At 36.9% G+C, this 18,629-nt stretch overlaps 1 protein-coding gene across 3 annotated transcripts; it reads right to left on the bottom strand.

The window, feature by feature from the left end:
* Positions 1 to 2,926: 2,926 nt before the first annotated feature.
* serpine2 (serpin peptidase inhibitor, clade E (nexin, plasminogen activator inhibitor type 1), member 2) lies at positions 2,927 to 18,423 on the bottom strand. Of its 3 annotated transcripts, none has more exons than XM_052018483.1 (9): positions 17,910 to 18,423; positions 12,169 to 12,454; positions 11,064 to 11,291; positions 10,483 to 10,677; positions 9,403 to 9,601; positions 9,091 to 9,191; positions 8,919 to 9,005; positions 7,432 to 7,521; positions 2,927 to 4,103 (listed from the first exon to the last, which is right to left on the bottom strand). In XM_052018483.1, exons 2-9 carry the CDS (start codon positions 12,422 to 12,424, stop codon positions 4,066 to 4,068), a joined length of 1,194 nt encoding a protein of 397 aa, XP_051874443.1. In that variant the 5' UTR covers positions 12,425 to 12,454; positions 17,910 to 18,423; the 3' UTR covers positions 2,927 to 4,065. The 3 variants fall into 3 exon arrangements, with proteins under 3 accessions (XP_051874443.1, XP_051874441.1, XP_051874442.1); XM_052018481.1 differs by having other exon boundaries at positions 18,002 to 18,386; XM_052018482.1 differs by lacking the exon at positions 17,910 to 18,423 and having other exon boundaries at positions 12,169 to 12,468.
* Positions 18,424 to 18,629: the final 206 nt, after the last annotated feature.

Raw genomic sequence — 18,629 nt, forward strand, 5'->3', positions numbered from 1 at the left:
AATCAGGAAGCATTCTGTGAAGAAGGAAATACAGTCTGAGAATTCTGCTCCTCATTTCCTGATATGAATGTTACAAATAATCAAGAACACAAACTGCATATGCTAGAAATCTGAAATAAATAGAGAATGCTGGAAATGGCAGGTCAAACAGCATCTGTAAAGAGAAATAATTAACACTTTGAGTGACCTTTTGTCTGACACATTCTGTTTTTAAGTATTTCCTGAATTTTCATTTTTTAAGACTTCGAATGTAGTTTTGGATTTTTGGTAATCTTCTGTTGCAAAGAAGTGAGTTTGAACATTCTTGTGATATTTTTCTAGGCATAAACAGGCTCTAGTTTTGTGACTTTTTCACCTGATTTGGAATTGTTTCAAATATCTTGATGTGGACCTTAAGCAATCAGTTGCAACTATTGGTGGTTAGAATTAAGAGCAAGAGAATTTGGGAAAACTAGTGGATGTTGGCTACAGGGTAAACAGGTGGTTGATGAATGTCACAGACTCAGTGGGCCAAAGGGCCTGTTTTCGTGCTCTATCCCTCTGATTCTATAGTAGTAACTTTCCAAACATGTACTGTTATCTGTGTAAATTCAGGAGCTGTAGTCAGTGATTCCCTGGTCAATCATCAGCCATATTACTTTACAATATCATTCATTCCAATCTTGAAATCTTAAGTGCTATTTTTCCCCCCAAATTAAACTATTCTCACCATAAAATCCATCAATTCTTTGTTGCACAAGATGTATTTTCTATTTTTTTTTGTAAAATGTGTATCCTGCCAATTACTGCTCAATTAGTAAGGTGGGGATGGGGACAGAAACAAAGTGGGGGTAAATATCTGTGGCAGGTTTGCTGCCTTTATAGACAGCTTTGAAATCATAAATAACTGCTTTTACTGCCCTAATGATTGCAAAAATGCATGTCATGGTTGTTCAGTTTGACTTCTTGGTCCAAAGAGAATTTGATACAATTTTGGCAAAATAAGTAAACATTCAAATCTGACACAGCAATCTATTCACAACTTCTAGATGCTCAGTCACAAGTCAAATTATCCTGGTGGGTTTTCCCTATACATAAAACCAAATGGAAGTGAAGAATTGTTTATACAAAGGTTTAGACCAAATGTGGAAAAATTCTCTAATTTGTCAATTTCAAATTGATAGAACCATATAGATCTGATAATTTTACCCATCTGCAGATGTGCCAATCTACATTTGTTCCCGTTATTGGACACCTAGTTGTGCTTTTTTTTGGTCAAGTTCTAGAATGACCAAAGTATAATGTATTTGTAGCCAGCAACTTACCCTTTGCAAGTTATTGTAACCGGAGTGCATGCCAATTGTGACAAAATTTAAATTACCTTTGTTGGATCTGGTTATTTTAGAATCCACAGGTTCTTTCAGGAGCCCAGGAATGAGTTGAAAAAAAACTTGGTGCTTCAAAGTTTTATTAAAAAGCTTAAAAACAAAGAAACAGGCACAGAGCACATGGCACTAGCTTTACTAGTGGGAGATGAACAGAGACAAAAGGAACTAAAGATGAGCTAGGAGCGGGGGAGTAAGAGATAAACAAAAAAAAACAATACCTTTTATATCAGAGATAAGAGACACTCCTTAGCTAACAATAGTCCAAATCAGGAAACCTATTAGATACAGGTGTTTTTCTCCCCTCTTATTGGTTTGTCCATCAGGTGGCCAAACCAACCACCTAGTAAGTGGCTATTCCTTGTGCAGCAACTTGGTGTATTAACACTATACATGTTAAAGAACTAATTAAAACAGTCAAATCCAACACCTTGAAACTTAAAATAGTTATGTAGAATTTATAGGATAGGGTCCAAACCAGCCTAACTGATTGTGGTTACATGCAAGACCCATCTCACCCTACTTTATCTGGCCTAATCCATATTCCCATCCACTCCTTAATCACTTGGCAACTATTCAAGCTCCTGCTTATTCTATGCTATTAACTTCAACTGCTCCATGTGGTAGCAATTTCAAAGCAACTACATTTATTCCCTGGGCAATGTTATGCTGGATCTCTTTATTGTATTTACTAATGGTTATTTTAGATTGATATCTCATTGTTTTGAACTCCATGTGGAAGCTTCTTGATCTTTCAAACACTTTAATATTTGAGATCTCCAGTGTCACACTGAAAACCTTTCCTTTTCTAGGTAAGTGATTCAACTTATTTGTTTTCCCTTTGTTCCAAAACATTTATATCCCTTTTGCAACATAGAACCAGAACTGTACTTGGCACTCAAAAGTGTGGTCTAAACAGAATTGGCAAAACAGACAAGTTTAACAATAGTTGATAGGCAATACAATATTTATCTCTAGATAATTGGATACATTTTGTATTACCATTCCTACCCAAACTTACAATACTCAGATGCAAGTACTTAAATTTATATCCTTGTATGGGCAAGTAGACCAAAAAAGCAAGGAATGAAAATGAAGGCATTTCTGAAATACTTGAAAAATTAACCTCAGTTGAGGTTGTACGAGCAAAAAGCTTGGTTTAATCTGCAAGTTACTGTGAGAGTTACAGCACTTATTTTGCAGAGCCACTTATAAAATTTTTGCAATACTGAGATGTTGGCAAGGGAAGATGGTATTGCAGTATTGTACCCTATCATAGTCTGCAATTTAATGGCATTTCTGCCATGTGCTGACAGTTATTTTTCCATTATTCTGACAAAAATTGTAGAGGTGTGGAACTCCAATTCCTCCATGTACCACACATTTCAAACATGTTTGTTAACACATACAATTGTCCTCAAACTATGGAAATGTCCAAAAAGGAAGCTTAAATTTGGAAACAATCATGTATTGCAATTTAGACACTAATCTCAATAACCAGACTGCAAATTGACTAAAATTTCTAATGATTATCATTATCTAACAGCAAAAAAAACCCAATGTTATGGTAGATCAAATTCAATTTATTGAAAAGTTGCTTAAAGTTTTCCATTGTTTATGCAAAACCTCATTTTTCCTTCAAAAAGATAAAGTTACAGATTACAAGTCATTGAAAAACAAGTCATCTCTTAATACAAGTCACCTCTTAATACATTTAGTAGAATTAAAATCACCCAAATTTGGAAGGGCATTTAAAGACTTCCCACTATATTTCACATTTTATATGCTTTAAGAATTGAGTAATGAGACAATAACAAAGCACCCATTTTGCTAACATCACCAATAAAATTTAAGTGTAGATAAAAAAAATTAGAACGTGGAGTTAAAAGCATTATTTCAATTCAAGTAGGAAGATCCTACAATTATTCAGCAAGCTGCATTAGATCTTCATGTCCTATTTCAATAATTACTGCAGGACTTTGTCATAGAAATTAAGTGGCCTTTCAATACTACTCATTACTGAAGAATCTCCTTGGCTGTATGATAAACTGGGTCAACTTGTACTAAAATGTAGCTTTTCCCATTCTAGAAGTGACCAAAATATTTAACTTAGTTGGTTAAAAAAAGTAGCATTAGAATAGCTGGACAATTGTTTGTATAGGTTTACAAACCCACGTCCATGTCTTTGTGGAATTCCTCTGACATGAATGGTGACTGTGGACAATGTCACACAAGGGGAAAGTTCTACAAAAATAAGGATCTTCAAGTTATCTTGGACTAGTACCTAGCCAGAAAAATAACATCCAACTTTTAGTTAATATCACATCCTTCAAGTAGAGCACGTTACCTCCAAATTAACAAACCCAATTTTCTGTGAAACAAGCATTTCCATGCAAAATTTCAGTTAACAGAATTTTACTTCCATTTCAAAAATACTTCGTTATTCACTCAAATGATTATGTCAGAGCAATACTGAATTAGTTAAAGAGGCATGGTTGCATACAAATGGTTAAGAAACACTGCAAATACAGATGAAACATTCCAAGCAAGGCAAAAATATACATAATACTCTACTGGCTTTCATTATAATTATTGATCATACACAAGAACATTTAAAAAACCAAACTACTTAGAAGCAATTTGACATTTCCTTCGTGAATAAGCCTCAAAATTAAGTTTTTTTTAAATCAACATTGCCTTCTTATGGCTTTGAAACTTGTCCGATGAAGAGGATGGTACCTGTGCAAGTAATTCAGAACAGAAAAGTAGTTAGAGCTCACATCATTAGCAAGTTATTAGTGTATAAGCAGATCTCAAACATGCAGCTTTAGGAGTTGTTCAGTTTGACCATTTTCCAAATAGAATTAAAATCCTTTCTGTGGACATTGAACTCTGAAAGTGAATAAACAAGTGGTACTTGTTACCCAATGACCCTTGTGGTTCAGGGCTATGTTGTTCACAGCTCACACCGAGTTCAAACAGGAAGTGGCTTACCCACCCATCCTTAAAGAGGACCAGAGTGAACTGCTCCACAAACAGGGAATACAATTTCATTTTTGTGGGGCTAGGAAGAGCAGGAGCCCTAATTGCTATCACCCCAAACACTAGCAGACCCATCCCAGCCAGCTCCTTGTCCAGGATTGCACATTTCAACTCTAGGTCTGTTCACTCAGCATTGCAGATGCCAGATTTCCCCACACACTTCAATCAGTAATGACTCATCTTTACCAACTGTTTACTAATTAGTTGAGCTATCAAGATTAAACATTTCATCAGAGCAAACCAAAAAGCATTAGTACCCTTATATAAAAGAGTTAAGTCTTGCAGCAATATTTTGGCTTTTGTCCAAAGCTGTGGAGAAAAAGGATTTTAAAGGCAGAAGGGATAAAAGCAAATACAGCAAAGAAGTAGTGGAAGGAAGTTCCAAGCACAAGTAATAAAAAGGAGACTTTTTAAAGTGGTTTATAAAATGACTAAATCAAGATAATCCAAACTAATGAATAGTTAGAATAAGAACAGTTGGGCCAAGGTAATTAAAATTGAAATTATAACATCCAATTCATCCTGTCAAAATTATTCTGACTTGACAGTACTTTGGCCAAAACATCCCGGTTTTAAAAAAAACTTAAGTTTAAAATTTAAAAAATTTGCATACTCAGATTGGCATTTAATATGGCCAGGATTGACCATTGTTCCATTCTGTACAAATCTACATGTGCATAAATTGTAGCACATCACTATTTGACAGCAGTTTGTGTACTTAATGATTTTTGGGCGATTTTACAAAGATACAGCATAGATTTAGTTTGTTACCAGAATGGATAGTTATTTACATAAATTTAACATGTTTGCATTTTCCTTACCCTCCTAAGGAAAGCCAGAAGGCTTACTGACATGGAAGTCCCCAGAGGGACAACATAACAGTTTATAATTGCCAACAATGCTCATTGACACAAGAGGGAACAAATTCAGAATGACCAGACTGGTAGGAGGCTGCATAGTTTCCAGAAGTTTAAGAACACAGAAGTGTCTGTGAAAAGCAATTGTCAAAGCAAAGTTTATACAGGGAGAGACTTAAGTAATTTCTTGGAGGAAGGAGTGGGCTGGGAAACAGACTATGACTCAAAAAAAATCCAAGATGATTATCCCCGTCATAATGATGCAACATTCCATAATTCCAAATTATGATATTTTGCAATCCAAATCAACAGTGCTTTAACTCAATTCCAGCACCACTCACTCACACTGATGTTTACTGTATTTAAGTACTGAAGATATATTCTTTACCTCATTGAATTTATGCAAACACCTCTTTCCTGTCACTGGATGCCCTAGCTGACCAATGTGCTGAAGCAGTTCAAGGAAATTTTATGGCAGGATTACAAATGACACAAAGATTTGTATGCATAGTACTTAAAAATCTGACACAATCTTCATTCCATATTTAATTTGGGACAGGTCAGCAAACAGGTTCTGCAGGGGAATTCCAGGCATCCCATTTCTATATTTATTGGATTAAATAGCTTACCATTAATTGTTGCTGCAGGCCAAAGTAACTTCCAACTAAAAGCACAAGTTTGGAAAGAAACTGCAAATAGTGTTGCATTTTGCTGGTTTGCCAGCAGTTTAGCAGTGAACTGCTAACTTATGCTCACATAAAATGGCACTAGAAGTTCAGGACTTCAATGCATGCCAGTTGTACAAGTGTGAACTTGCCAACAGATTTGTTGGCAGGAATCCATCACAACATTCTGCTACTGGATTCCCATTTGTGGACCCACTGCCAGATTATATTCTGTAGGGTATCTGTGAGCCCATTCACTTGAATGGAGATTTTGCAGACACGAGAAAGGTAGACAAGTTAAAACATTAATTTTTTTTAAACTAATTTGAATTTGTTAAATATTCTACATTTTTAAAAAATGATTTTTCAGTGCAGAGCTCTTAAAAGAAATGCAACAGATTTGGGGTACTGTCTTGCCAGTTGTTGAAAGGTTTCAAGTTGCGGGCAAGGCTTGTTCAACACAAATCACGTAGCCCAATTGGATCACAGGACCCTCGTGCCTTATTTGGTTCTCTAATTGAGTCCAGGAGGCTTTTAGCCAACATTCATTACAGGCAAATGTGGTAGAATTAAGTATCCAAGCAGCAAACATGGGTAGTCAGATGACTTGGCAAAGTATGTGCCATAATTCCCAGAAAAAGGAGAGCTAGAGGCAACCAATTTAAGGCTAACAATTGGAATACTATTAAGTGCAAACAGATTCCTAGGATGTAGTTAGGAATTTCATGCAAACTTTGAGCAAGTTTTTTTTCTATTAATTACAAGCTCTAGAAAAAGGGAGAGTCTGGAAATGTTGAGTTATTTCAATATGATCATTAAGTAATTCCAATAGCTTATAAATGTACCTCATGAACAATTAAATGAACTAATATTGAACTCTGCTGATGCAGACATGGACCAATGGAATTTCCCCAAGCATTGATCTGTACCAGTCTAATATAAAACCAAAGTGGTGGAAACACTCTGCAGGTCAGGCTGCATTTATGAAAAGGAGAACAAATGTTAAAGTTTCCAAATGATAAGCAGATGATGCTATCTGGTTGGCATTAACCTATCACAAATCTGGCCTCACCCAATTGGAGATGTTCCTTTTGTCCAATGCACCCTCCCCAACTGTCTCTGCAACCTTCCCCTCCTCCTTATTCCCAGTTCTGAAGTATTTGGCTCAAAACCAGAATTTGTTCTTCTTTCCACAGATGCTTCCTGACTTGCTGAGCATTTCCAGCCTTGTTTTTATTTCAGGATTTCCAACATCTGCAGTACTTTCCCTCTCCTCCTCCCCCCCCCCCCCCCCCCCCCGAGTTCACTAAACTTCAACCTGATGAAAATGTCCCATCAACAAGAAACAGCAACTTTCCCTCTGCTGGTGTTGCTTCATGGCATTGTGTTTTTATTTCAGATTTCCACTTTCTGCAGAATTTTACTTTTGTTATTCAACCAAAAAATAAATTGTTTAGCAATTTATAATCAAAAGGATGCATTAAAATTGTAAAGACTTTTTACCTGTAGGATTGTGCCAGACAATATAGAGAAATGGTCTATTCACTGTAAATGGAGGTGTGAACCTGAATGACCGAAATACAAGAACAGCAGCTGCAATTGAAGCAACATTATTAGTAGAGTCACAGCACTTCAGAGCAAGTCAACCATAATGTATTGCAAAGCAGATCACAGCTACAGATTACATAGTTTACTTTGAAGTGTTTTATTATTACCTCCACCAAAAATGTAATCTTAGATAGTGGTACATTCTTAAAGAAAAAACTTTCCAAATTGTATACAGCTTTAATTATTGAGTTGTACTAGCCTTTTGACAAAAGCCAGTTTCAAGGCCACATTGTACCCTACTGGCAATCTTAAGCAATTCACCAACTGCTGGCACATTACTGACAAAAGCTGTTGCCGAGACCATGGATCAAAACAAATAGTTTCTTAATATTTCTTGGAAAGGAATAAGGCTGAAAAGTTTATTTTCCTCCATGCAATTAAAAATATAGATACTGATTCATAAGAAATTGACCTCAATATCATGGCACAGAGCCCCATTCTTGCAAGAGCATTTCCACAGATCATTTACATCATTCCCCAGTTAAATCTGCCAAATCTTCAGATCTCTGCTCTTGCAAAACATTTCTGTTTGGGTATAAACTTGAGTCAGTTCAGACCCAAGGTTTAGGCACAGCTTAGAATTTCAAACTCCTTATTGTATGAAAGCTACAATATTTCAAAAGAAACATTAGTTAGCAAGCAGGATCCCAGTCTGGTATAACATCCCAGAGAGCTAATTAATGTGTGCAATATCACACTGACAGTTAACAGCCACCCTTGGTGCTGCACCCATGTAATGTGATACAAAAAAGTTACCCAGCTTATAGACTTGGCCAATTTTAGGTTATTTTCCCCCCATCATGCCTTCCTTTCACCAGGGAAAGTCAACCCATGTAGCACAATTGTTTTGACCTCAATCTCTTATCTATGCCCTCACTGACCTTTATTCTGTATGCTTCATTTTTTGGAAAACCTATTTCAATGTACTTCCAGCACACCCTAGAAGTGCATACAACATCAACTACATTTGATTGATGTTGTTGCCCCAAAAATCTCTAGTTAAGTACAATTTGCCTTTAACAAATCTGTAGTGACTTCCCTTTATTAATCCATGTTTATGCAAGCAACTACGTTATCCTGGTTTATTATTTCTAGCAGCCTGTCCATTATAGTTGTTAAACCAATTGGACTGTTCATTTATCATAATATTAGTTTTTGAAGAATGTAAACATCTGCAATTTTCCAGTCCCCAACCCTATGTGGAAGATTATAACCAGGCCCTTTACAAATTTTATCCTTGCTTCCTTCTGCGTGATAGGATGCATCTTAACCACATCTGGTGACTTAGTGTTAGCCAAACCAAATGTACATATAATTGAATTATGCCAAGTGTTTGAAAAGCACTTTAGTTTAGACCAAGTTTACAATGCTAACAGACTTGCCTGTTGCTGCAGAGGCCTTAGTTCCATCTTCATTTACTTCAATTTTAGCCTTTTGTAGGACTTGTGAAACATACAATAGACCAGACCCTGTAAGAGATTGTTGCAAATTATGTGCAAGCCAAAAATGTGTGTTTTTTTTTACAAAGTTATTCAGACAAAAGATGCTACTTACTATTGATTTTTCTAAAATTTGCTTTAACTTCATCAAACATGTCAGTGATTCCAAGAGATAAAAGTAGTTTCTCCAAGTTAGTTTCTGTTTCAGCAGTGAATCTACAAATACAAAGCATTCAGTCAGCACTAAATTAATTCAGCATTTAGAGCCAGGCACTTCTACTATAGGATGCAGAAAGAGCAATTAGAAACATTTCATACATAACTAATTTATACACAGGTTCTCATAGCACTCAAAGTAATTGGTTTACCCAAGGTCATACCTCAATATACAGCAAATTTCAAATAGGGTTGAAAGCTTCGTGCTTACCTTGGTATAGAAACTTCAAGTTTCTTTCCCGTCATGATTTTTTTCCAGTTATTTATAGATTGTGCATTAATATGAGGAGCTATTTCAGAGAGTGGGATACCAATATTCTCTGGAAGAGCAATAAACATACTAGTAGTGCCTCCATGGTATGGCATCTCGAGGATATAGTACTTCACATTTGCAGGTGTGTTGGCAATACCTATAAAATCAAATCAAATAATCTCAAAGCTTTTGTACTCAAGGAATTCTCACTGTTCAAAGTACAGGACACAATGTGTTGTGTGTTATCTTTTGCATTATAGAAACAAGGTCAAATATCAGTGTCCAGCAACCTCAGAAAAATGCATGTTGTGGTATATACCATGAATGTGTATACAAACCATGACTGTATGTGAAGTACACACATCAAAGCATGACTCAAGTAATGATAGAAAAAGCAAGCTGTTCAGTACTTGATACTGGGAATTATTTGATACATTATAGGTTACCTGTGACCCCAGATACCCATCACTGCCTTCCTTGTTAAAGTGCAATAATACTTGTAGCCAATTAGGCCATTCACAGACAAGCAATGGTTATTTTCTAAAACATCAACAGTTATTTTTAAGAATGGTGTATCCAGAGTCCCCTTACTCAGCCATTTAAAGACCAAGTGACACAAATAAAGAATGATGCCAGGTTCAAGTGGTGGTCTGTACCAAAACAAATGTGTTCATGACTGTCAGCAGCAATGTTAGTATTTGCAAAAGGTGTGAGAAACTACATCAATGTTGATAGATTGTTACAGAATAAAAGTCAGGAATTCAAGAAGATACAAAATAAAAACCAGTGCATCTAATTCACAATTGGAAAATTAAAAATTCATGAACATGCATTTTAAAATCAGTCTGTTTTAGCCAGAGTAGTCAGACTTCATTTCATGTCAATTGATGAACTGTATCTTTACATGCATTTTAGATCAGGAATATAGCAGCATTGCAAGAATAAACCCATGCCCCATTGTTTGTAGTAATTCTAGATGTACTGGGTAGCGTATTGCCCAATCAGCTAGGCTACACATTCCAATAATATTAGACTTACCAAAATTGAATGTTGATCTTTGGAACATCAAAGGAACTTGATACACATTTCCATCAGCTGCATAGAAATTTCCATTCTGAGTATTTTCTGGTAGAAATCTAGACTTCCACAAACCCTTAAAAAATATAGCATTGACTATTACAAGCCTGGTAGCTTCATTGAGAATTGCTGGTGAAATTAGATCTGTGATCATACCTAAAGAAACAAAGCACATTGTAATATGTACTTCAGGAATACAGAGTTAAATCTTTAGTCAATGAGATCACATCAATACTAATTACAAAGATAATATATTTGAGTAAAGTTCAAGATGTCTACATTAGATTTGAATCCATCAAAGATGAATGCAAGCAAATTTGAAAAGTTTAAAAAATGCCACCTTTGGTTAAAACAGTATTTTAAATTGCTAAAGCAAAATAGCCAGATACACAAATCTAACTTGCATACAAGTTAAAAATTCATGTAATCTTTAATGAGAAGCACCCACAAGAATCAAATGTTTTCTCAGTTCACACATTCCTGCTATATAAAATTCCATCTCTTCACCTTTAGTACTATAGTTAGATACAAGGAAAATGTACCTCTGGTTTGATTTGCAGTCCATTGGTTGATTATGGATGCAGCTAGTATAGGATCTGCAAAATTCATATTTCTCAATACAGCTTGATAAATCTCATTAGTCTTCTGAATAAAGGGTTGCTCCATTTCAAAACCACTTGGCACAAATACTCCATTAGCTATAGTAACTATATCCTGGTTTCTGCTATCAGTTAATAACTTCTGTACTCTTTTGAGTTTTCTGTAAGTACCTGAAAAGAAAATCAATATAGAAAGGCTGTTAACTTGGAAAACTTCAGTTATATATATTCTAAACATCCACAATATTTCATTAGCTACATATGGCAAATGTGTCAATAATAGTGTATCAAATACAGCAGTTATATTTGATACTAATACTGAAATGCAAGCAATAGGTTGTGATAACAGACAATAGTTTCTAGTCATGCAAATGAAATCACTCAACACCAAAGATACTTTCCATTTGAATAAGTGTTTTGACAACTTACTGAAGAACCACATCCTCTCACAATATGCAATTAAAGTAAAAACAACTTGAAGCATTAGTTGAAGATTCAATGATTAGTAGGATCCAATTTACCATGTCTGGGAAAGATTGAAGTTACATTGAAGCAGCCATATTTAAAGAAAAAAGCCAAACAATAGAAACAAAGATGTTGAAAGAACATGTCCAAGAACCTAAAAGAAAAGCAGCAAAATATTTTGAAAATGAAACAAGCACCCCATTACTTTCTTACTGATGAACCACATCCCCTCAAAAATGTTTTTGCTTTAATTGCATGTTATCTTTTGGGATCCCATTTACTTCAGGAAGGGGGAAAAAGAACCTTCTCCAGTTTCCCCACGAGTGCAATACCAGAAGAATATTGTTCCTCGAGGATGGTTTGTAAAAAAAAATCAGCAACTGCAAATGGCTATGACAGGAAGACATCAGTGCCAAATTTGGCAGGGGGGGGGGGGGGAGGGGGAGTCCCTTTCCTTTCCCTCCTCTTCTCCCCTCTCTCCCCCCCCCCCCCCCCCCACCACATAACAAACCAACTGCAAAGTCCCAATTAATATGTTGAAGGAGGAAGGTTACAGTTGGTACAAGTCACAAGTTAAACCAACCTTGCGAACTGTATTTCAGAGCTTTGCTTAATTGCTGTTTTGTTCTTCCGTCAGCTCCCAGATGCAACATCCAAAGTACTGATGCAATTCCATGTGGGGACATGATAATGTTTTCTGTTGGTTTAGAGCTAACAACCTGATTGAAAATCTTCATCCCCAAATCCGACCCAAATTCTGACACTTTAGTCATTTTCCTTTGGCAATGAACAGAGCTCATGGCCATACAGAGGAGGATCAAAATGTTTAGGTTCCTCATTGTAAATCCAATTCTAAACCAAAAAGGTACCTGCAAAAAAAAGTCTGCACAATTACACATTGGAGAATAGCAAAGCAATAATTTCAACTCTCCAAAGACTTCAAAAATTCTTTCAATACCTCACTAGATAAGAATCATAGTATCCTGCACAAATTTACCATCAACTTTTATACATCAAAATATGTCCAATCTGTCCCAAAACACTAACACTCAAGACTTTTTTTCCTTTAAAAAGTTGTTCATGTATTTAAAAACATTATACATGTTATGTACAATGATCAAAAACCAGGTTCATATTGGGATAGATGAACTCAGACTGAAAGCACCAAGTCCATCAATGTTCTTGAACCTTTGCACAATTTCAGGTTCCTTCAAATATACTGTTGGGAAATTTTATCAAAAAAAAATTCAAGTACCAGAAGTGCTGAATTACATTAGCAATGTAATACGCAAGATACAAAAGGGATCAGCAAAAATAAAAGGCAGAAAATCCAACAGCCTTTTCTGCAATTTTTCACCAATTGATATCAAATGCACAATATGCCTGGAAATGTGATCAGTATATCCTTGGTATACACTTATTACCCATGCAGTCCCAAAGTGCTTCAGTTCACATTTTTGCATTAAGAGACCAGGAACACACAGATGGTAATATCCATATCCTGTTTTCTCAGCCAGTTCCACATGGTCACCTTCAGTCAGCATTGTGTGGTATTTCACTGACTTTTGAGGTATTAATTTGCCATTAAAAATGTCAAAAAATAAAAGGAAAAATAAAAATCATGACAGTGCAAAAAGTGGAAGTCTTAGTAAACTGGACAGTGGCTTAAATGGAACCATGGCTTGGTGACTATATGGGGTGAACAAGTCAAACAGGCATGGCAGCACAGTGGTTAGCATAATGCTTTACAGCACCAGCAACCCAGGTTCAAATCTGGCCACTGTCTGTAAGGAGTTTGTACATTCTCCCCATGACCGTGTGGGTTTCCTCCCACATTCCAAAGACGTACAGGTTAGGAAGTTATGGACATGCTATGTTGGTGTCAGAAGTGTGGTGACACTTGCAGGCTGCCCCCCAAAAATCACCACACAAAAGATGTATTTCACTGTTTCAATGTAAATGTGACTAATAAAGATCTTAAAAACCATCAGTTCAATCAAGTCTAAAGTGAAAGAAATTCACACCTTTAAGTGCTTCCAAAAGGACAAAATAGCACATGTTGTAAGAGACTAAGAAAAGATGAAAATGAGATAGCCTTAAGCTTCTGGACAGAGAACATTAATCACAAAAATGCTTCTATTGACCTCACATCAATTCAAGCCAAGGGTCTAGAACCATACATTGTGTTCAAAGACAAGATGGGAAGTGAGGGAACAGGCTGCAGCAATGAAGTGTTTACAGCCAGCAAAGGATGGTTCGATAACTTCAAAAAGCACATTTAGTTGCATAATGAGAGTTTATGAGGGGAGACAGCATCAACTTTATGCAAGGTTGCCGGGGGGGGGGGGGGGGGGGGGGGGAGGGGGGGAGTGTATAGACACCTTTAGAATCAAAATTTGGCATGGCAAGTGTTTGGAGGGGGTTTCTTTTTGCAATACTACAGCTTACTAGGAATCCATCACATCAGTCTGTCTTGCGGGATGTAATGGAGTGTTATCTGCCAAGTTTCAATATTGCAATCAGAATTATAACTGGACAATCAGTTGGGATAACAATATAATCAAATTCAACACTCAGTTCCCAAGGAACACAAGAGTCTGACATCCTTTAGATCACAACTTAGCATTATCCATGTATATGCATTGACATAATAATTATTGGTCTAACACAAACAACTATTGAAAATTTTCTACTTAGATTGCATTAAGGCTCATAAATGCAGCCAAGTGACAAATAACTTGAGTCCAGTTACTTGAATCTATGTATTTGTGAAAAACAATTTTGGGAGTTATTTCTCCAGTATTTTCCTTCACTCTTGCTTCCCTCCATTAACTGCCAATTTTAATATCCACATTAATTTGCATCACCTCCCCTCCCACTACCCATGAGGACAAACTCATGATGATTGTACAATCTGTGGCCTTTCCCTGGACAATTGAAACAACTTCATATTTTATCATTGTGAAAAAAGGCATCACATCTGTCACCACACACTTTGCTGCTCTCCACCTGAAGCTCAAAGGATGACCCTATCTTACTGGGCAAATCTGGGAAAGGCCATAACTGGTGCCATTTGAGATCTCATTGATTTCAATGGAGAGTCTAGGCCTGCTAATTAAAAGGCAACAAGGAACCATTCATTATTTTGCTTCAGTGGTTTTAATTGTTTTTAAATGTTTCTGACCATCAGAAAATGTTAAAAACTCAAGTTCAATGACAGCTTTAATGAAAGCAAATGCTGTTCCCAAGCTTTGCCTTTTGGAGGGGTGGGCCCTCCATGCTGCCCACAGCCTGGTCTCTGTTCAGACTTCACACTGAACTGAGGATGCAAGCTGCTAACTGGGTAGGCTCTGCATCGAACCTAGATATGTGCAAGTGAGCAGCAGGACTGGGCAGCGAGCCCAAACCAGCACTATCAGACCCATAAATGGCTTCAAGAGCATCAATTTCCTCAAATTTCAGTCAGTAAATTATGCAATTTTGTTGAAGTCTGCAGTCATTCTTGCTCCTGTCACTTTAGGTGAGCTCGAACCAGTTAGCTCTCAATGTCAGGAAAACAAAAACAAATGAGAAAGGCTTAAAAACATGCTCGATGTAAAACAAAAACAAAATTTACTCTAGAAATTATGCACAGCTTCTGTGCAATATCAAACCAAAAAATTCTGTTAATAGGCACTTCCCACATCCAACAATTTACCATTAAGTATGTACATGATCTCAATTGCTTTTAAGAAACTTATTTTATCTTTCCAACTCTAAATGTGGTTACCAGATAGACAGTCTAGCTTTAAATTTATATTTTTGTCCTTTAAATAGATTGTCAAAACTAAGATTTAATTTATTTTTCTGCAATACTGCATATCAAGATAATTACTCCACTTCCCCCCCCCAATCTACTACTGTGAACAATTGTGCCAAGTATCATTTCATGATATACACCAACATGAATAAAATGAACAAAAACTGTGGAGCAAGCCATACAACCCAGCATCTGTAGCATTTGATTTTCATACAGCACTTCCTGCCTAATCCACCAGTTAGTCAATGAAATCACAACAGCTTTTCCTCAGAATCACCATCCTGCTCAATCACCACAGGACTCTCAATTCTCCCATAGCAGGAAACTTCTCTCAGCTCAAATATGATTAGTGATTCAGTATCTATAATTTGGCTATCTTAATCCAAAAACTGTACAGTACACCAATAATTATACATTCCAGTTTTTAGAAAGTTCCACTGTTGGATTAGAAGGGAAAATTTACATTATAGTACAGACAATGCACCAGAATACTTAGAAACAGGTTATCATTGTGCTAGGGACACTCAAAATAAAACTGCATTTCTTAGCTTTGGAGTGAGTCAGTCACATTAATGGTTTCCTCATTTCTCTAACAGCTAGGTTCTACTTTCACTTGCAAATTAAATGCATAGGTGGTATTGTTGAACTCCTTATTTGAAGTAAAGATGCACAGTGGGTCAGAGTAATGTCTGCACAGTGTGGCAGGAGGGAAAAGCCCCAAATAACTGAATACAAAACAAAGCAAATCTGGTTTCCTCATTAAGGAATTATTCCCAATAAGCAAATATTGAAAAATACAACACTGATTTCCAAGAGCTTAAGCTCCATAATTTTGTCACTATTTGTTGCTGTTCTCCAGTTCAAGCAGATGCATTTTCCCAACTATCAAATAACCAGACCGACAAATCAGGTACAAGCCCAATTTGTTGGTTCATTTAACTGTTTTGGATTTTTTTCCCCCTGAAAATACTGTCTGCTTATTTAACTCCCCATCCTTCAAGGTGACTTGTCACCATTCTCTAACGGAATGGAACATTAAGCTTGGAGTTTCCAGTCAGTAATAAGAGGGATATAGGTACCAAGGACCTCAAAACAAAATCTCCGTAAACACCAAGTTTTGGGATTTCCCCCTTCCCGACATCATTTGGAAACATCTCCTGGAGATCTCCGACTTCTGGCCACCCTGTGATGCCAAGCAAACGAGGAAATAAGAGTTCTAACAAGGTCATTTAAACGTTTTACAGAAACCAAATTAAAGACAGACAGTCAGGTACATGGGATCACGAAAAACAATTTCCTTGTACTGAGTGGCTCTAGATTTTTGGACATGCTTTCTTCTTAATGTATCAACTGCCTGACATTTTTTTTAAAAATAAGTTATAACAGTCCCCTCCTTTTTTTAAAAAAAATGCAGACACAGAACTTGCACCCGTGCTCGGAGTAAGTTTTCTCCCCCTCCTTGCTTTTTTTTTGGCTTGGTTCTTATCGTTATTGCAATTGGATCCGTGAGCTGTCTGCGGTTCAGCTTTCAAATTCTGTAACAACAAAGGCATTGGCCCGAACCATTACCCATCTTTTATCAATTGTAGTGGACCGGCTTCCACATTTTCCGATATTTATTTTTATTGAAACGTTTCAGTACCTGCAATGCGTGTTTAACTTCTAAGAAGCTCAAGACCCTGCTGAAAGAAAAGCGCTTAAAAACAGTTCCTTTTCAATTCAACAAAATGTTGACTATTCAAAAACTGCAAGCCTTCACGCCTGCTAGTAGTCGGCTGGATCTAATCCAAAGAACAAACAACGAATAATAACGACTTTTCACAGAAACAATGTTAAATTAATCAAGCAGCTAACAACTTGTGTTTGCACAATAGAAAAACGTCAACGCATTCCACAAGTATAATCAAGTAGATAGCAGAATTGTAACATTTGTAAATTGATGCACTCGGGACCAAATGCCGTTTTAGTATGTAGGTTCTTGTCTAACAATACTCGTTATATCCCATGTTACTTCATAATGGGAGTTTCTAAAACAACTTTAAAATGCCATGAATTCTAACATTTGGGTTACCATATTAAATGTTTAGCTTCTTACAAGAGTTAAGCCGTGTTGGGTACACGGGCAAACTAAAGGCTGCACAGGGGAGATTATGCCAATACATTGCGTTAGAAAAAAAACATACATTGACCACTAAGATAACAAGTAGATGGTAAATGCTATACATACTTTCTGGACTATTTAAAGCTTGTGGATAATCTTAAGTAGTTTTACGTCCACAAACAGGAAGGAGTTGAGTTTCCTATAGACTGGTTGCACAAAGCAACTATATTCCACTACCAACCAACTTCTTTCTAAACCCCCACAGATTAAGCAACGTCCAAATTGGAATTAAAAAAAACAAGTAAGAATCCAGTCATTAACTACTTATCAGCCCATCCTCGTACCCCATGCATATAAGAAAAATACATACTCCTTGTGCTATGCTATTAACACACAACCCGTTTAAAAAAACGTATTCACTTACTTAAAGATTGGAACCCGTCGATAATATTCAGTCGTCAGCTACTCTAAAGGAGAGCCACTCTTAAGCACAGTTGGGTAGTTAAGCATAGTTACCTTTCCAACTGGCTCAATAGCTCGCCTAAGCGCACTTTAATAGGTTTGCTCCCTGCTGCCGGCGATTGCCAGAGGAAGGCGGTTCCACTAAAACACGGAACTATTTGGCATTCCAAACCCCAGCGGCAAAGCTGTGACCACAATCCGAATCCTTTGTTACTCCGCTCCGGATGTTAATCTGCCGCCAACTCAAGGCTGAGAACAACTGGTCAATGTTGGTCTGAGTGGCAGGTCTAAGAAAATGTACCGTGCAGAGTGGAAAGTGGGGAGGAAATGCCCAAAAGCACGTACATACACGCAGAGGCAACAATAGTCTGTTTTGTGTCCTTGTTGTGTGGTGACCCACGTAAAGAGCGTTTATGGAAAGTCACCAATACAAGCAACAGGATCATCTACCTCTTCCGTTAAAACATCCCACGCCTGGATCGTAAACTTTGCCCGGCGTCACATCCGACCGCTGGTTTTCGCCAACGGCTCCAATTCTGACCATCCCAGTTACGACACTGGTGGGGAAAGAATTGGGAAATTAAATAATTGCATCTTTCCAAGAACCGTTTAGGTCATTGAACCAACATGCTAAACGAAACGTGGACTTCGCTGTGTCCAACAATAACTGCCAACATCGCAG

The sequence above is a fragment of the Pristis pectinata genome, chromosome 6 (genome assembly GCF_009764475.1).
Source record: "Pristis pectinata isolate sPriPec2 chromosome 6, sPriPec2.1.pri, whole genome shotgun sequence".
In the NCBI taxonomy this organism is placed as follows: domain Eukaryota; kingdom Metazoa; phylum Chordata; class Chondrichthyes; order Rhinopristiformes; family Pristidae; genus Pristis; species Pristis pectinata.

What these genes read in the sequence shown, in the direction of transcription:
- serpine2 (XM_052018483.1), bottom strand. Translation starts at nt 12,424, where the DNA reads ATGAGGAACCTAAACATTTTGATCCTCCTCTGTATGGCCATGAGCTCT. An exon ending in GACTGCAAATCAAACCAGAG is followed by an intron (nt 10,678 to 11,063) that starts GTACATTTTCCT and finishes TTGTTTCTTTAG; the next exon opens with GTATGATCACAGATCTAATT. An exon ending in TAAGGCCTCTGCAGCAACAG is followed by an intron (nt 7,522 to 8,918) that starts GCAAGTCTGTTA and finishes CTTCAATTGCAG; the next exon opens with CTGCTGTTCTTGTATTTCGG.